General features: G+C 41.0%; 1 protein-coding gene across 1 annotated transcript in view; it reads left to right on the forward strand.

The window, feature by feature from the left end:
* Positions 1-1,238: 1,238 nt before the first annotated feature.
* The window catches only part of LOC103362948 (putative defense protein Hdd11), a 4,825-nt gene continuing 3,025 nt past the window's right edge, over positions 1,239-3,038 (forward strand). The window contains exons 1-5 of the mRNA XM_008289491.1: positions 1,239-1,431; positions 2,230-2,342; positions 2,624-2,733; positions 2,846-2,910; positions 2,994-3,038. Of these exons, the coding sequence (XP_008287713.1) occupies positions 1,239-1,431; positions 2,230-2,342; positions 2,624-2,733; positions 2,846-2,910; positions 2,994-3,038 (526 nt within the window). The remainder of the gene's footprint in view (positions 1,432-2,229; positions 2,343-2,623; positions 2,734-2,845; positions 2,911-2,993) is intronic.

Consider the following 3,038-nt stretch of genomic DNA (forward strand, 5'->3'; position numbering starts at 1 on the left):
GAGGTGTGTTTAAGTTTGTTATCCTGCAGCAGTCTGAATTATTCTCCTCAAAGATGCAAGGTGTAGAGAGTGCAGCATGTCTCTGATAACTGTTTCTTCTCCTTGATCAGGGTGGAGTCGATTTAGTGCAGGTGTCCAAATCAGATTCAGATTCAGAGCCGTTTTATTGTCATTGCAACAAGTACAACAAAAAGTAAGGTGCAGGCCTTTAAGTGCAAAAACAAACTATCAAAACTTTGTAAAAACTTTGTAGAAAATTATATACAATATAACAGAAATATATATTTTTAAAAATGCTCTATAAAAAGCTGAAATTAAATCATAAGCATGAACACAGTGTATACTGCACAGAGTGGATATTGGACAGAGCTAGTGCAGTTGTATATTTACAATATACTGCGCTTTTTGCGACACAGAGGCGTTTATGGCTCTGACAGCAGTTGGAAAAAAAGCTGTTTTCAGTCTAAATCTAGAGTAACACAACACACATAGACTTGAATATTCCCACCATCATGTGGGTTTAAAATAGCACAGAATGAACTCTCTTCTGTTAGTCGCCTTAAATAAACTCTGTTGTTACTGTCATAAATCTCAGACGTTAAATAATCAGTAAATACAACTTTTTTAAAACAATGTTGGGAAGTGCTGTAATGTTTTGGCCCACCCATGAGTTGTTTCCCTTTTGGGAACTGTTGTATGGGCCACTATTTCCACGAACCTGTTTTCTTTCAACAGTAGTTTTCCTAACTGGAGTCAGAATCTGTGATCGAGTTATAATGTGAACCAAGCTTGATGTATCGACTCTCTGATAATAAGAATAAACCCACCTCAGCATCGTCTTTACCACAAATTTGCTTGAACGTGATTGTGACCTTAGTGCAAAATCTTAAATATTTGTTCTTCATGCAGCATCTTGTGTTTTTAAATATTCCCTCCATTTTTCAGATTATTTCCAGGTTTGACTGATGTGATGGCCGATCTTTCGTCTCATTCATGCCAGAAGGGACAGTCGCCTTAACTTTGTAATGAAACGCACAAACATCATGTAAAGAAATCACAAGGCCGTTCATTTGAAACGGATATTTTATGGTTCAAGAAGTGTCAGCTAGAGATAATTTTAATGTTTCGGTTGCATGACTCAGCAGCAGTATAAGATCATTTCTCAGTTGTTGTGTTTAACTAGATGCTACTTTTTTCATTGTTGTGCTTGCAGTGAAAAAAACTCCTTATTCAGCCTAATGGAGCTGCTGTTGTCTGGTTTGTTCCTGCTTCAAGTGCTCTGTTTTGTCTCTGGCTATCCATCCGGTGCTCCCACCGGTGCCTGCGAGGATATGATACCTCGCCACACTGGGATTTTACCTCAACCTTCTCCAGCACCCTACACGCTTCTCACCAACACCAAGACGTTTGAGCCGGGTAAACCCATCACAGGTAGGACGCATTACGTTACATTTAGAGATGAACATTGCTAGATCTGGGGCTGCAAGGTGGCTCAGTGGTTAGCATTGTTGCCTCGCAGCTAAAGGGTCACCAGTTCGCGTCCCGGTGAGGACACCTGGGATCTTTCTGTGTGGAGTTTGCATGTTCTCCCCATGCAGCGTGGGTTCTCTCTGGGTTCTCCGGCTTCCTCCCACACAGTCCAAAATCATGTTGAGGTTAATTGGTGATTCTAAATTGTCTGTAGGTGTGAATGTGAGTGTGCTTGGTTGTCTGTCTCTAAGTGTAGCCCTGTGATAGACTGGTGACCTGTCCAGGGTGTCCCCTGCCCTCACCCTGAGTCAGCTGGGATAGACTCCAGCCCCCCACGACCCTAGTGAGGATTAAGCGGTGTATAGATGATGGATAATGGCATTGCTAGATCTGACATCCCATTATAAACTTCATTTTTCACTGCAATCTACAGATGTCACAGAACAACAATGTGACTGTCAAAATTCTAAATATTAAAAAAAAAATAATGTTTTGCTCTGCCAATATATTATTAAAATATGTTAACATTTATGACATTATGTTCATATGAAAAATTTGCACACCTTATCTGGACCTTATCTGTGCTTCTGCTTGTAAAGTGCTGACTTTTAAACAATTATTGGTATTCAGATGGTCTTTATTTCGCATTAATAGCAATATTCTTTGTATTCATCTGTGTTTTACTTTAAATGGCTTATTTTTGTAAAGTGAAAAGCACAACATGAGTATAGAATAACTTCTCGTGTTTTCCTGCTGCAGTGACGATCAGCGGACCAGAGTACAGAGGTGTTCTTCTGGAGGCTCGGACAGACGGCAGCACCAACGCTCTGGGCAGCTGGCTGAGTCCTCCTCCAGACACTAAGTTCCTCGAGGTGAGTTTTTCCACTTGTGCGACTGTCATTTTTGTACCTGCTGAAGTGCTTTGATGGGATGTGATGTGCATGCTGGGAAATTAAACTACTGCTAATATTACTGTTCCTTCCAAAAATAAGAGTTCAGTGTAGAAATCTCAGCAAATACTTTGTTTGTCAGTGAACTCAGAAAACTCTTCGTAGGACATCATGACTTTTTCATCTGATGTTGCCGGCAGGATGAATCATTAACAATGATAATAAAATACATTTGCTGATGAGTGTAAATAATTTATATTCAGTGTTCAGGAAATCCACAAGGTGCAGTGACTCATTCCAACACCAACGTGAAGAGCAGCAACACTGTGTACAGCTGGATGCCGCCCAACTCTACGAGCCCTGTCCACTTCATGTAAGGAACAAACCTTTTTCCTACACATGTACTGTAAATTTTCCTATACATAAAAACTGTTTGAAAGAAGAAACTTTCCAAGCATCTTCAGTATAACTCTGTGGTTTTTCAGGGCCACAGTAGCTCAGCAGCGCGCCGTCTTCTGGGTTAATGTGAGGTCCAGCACTCTGAGCAGAGGTAGGCTCAGCAGGGTGACAAGTCAAAACAAATGTAAAGAGACAAATGTTGGTGATGACTCGTCCTTATCTTCTGCTTCTCAGGGAAACCAGCTGGTCTCGGTCTGGCTACAGGTGCAAGTGCTGGAA

Source organism: Stegastes partitus, unplaced genomic scaffold, assembly GCF_000690725.1.
Source record: "Stegastes partitus isolate 25-593 unplaced genomic scaffold, Stegastes_partitus-1.0.2 Scaffold618, whole genome shotgun sequence".
NCBI classification, from domain to species: Eukaryota; Metazoa; Chordata; class Actinopteri; family Pomacentridae; genus Stegastes; species Stegastes partitus.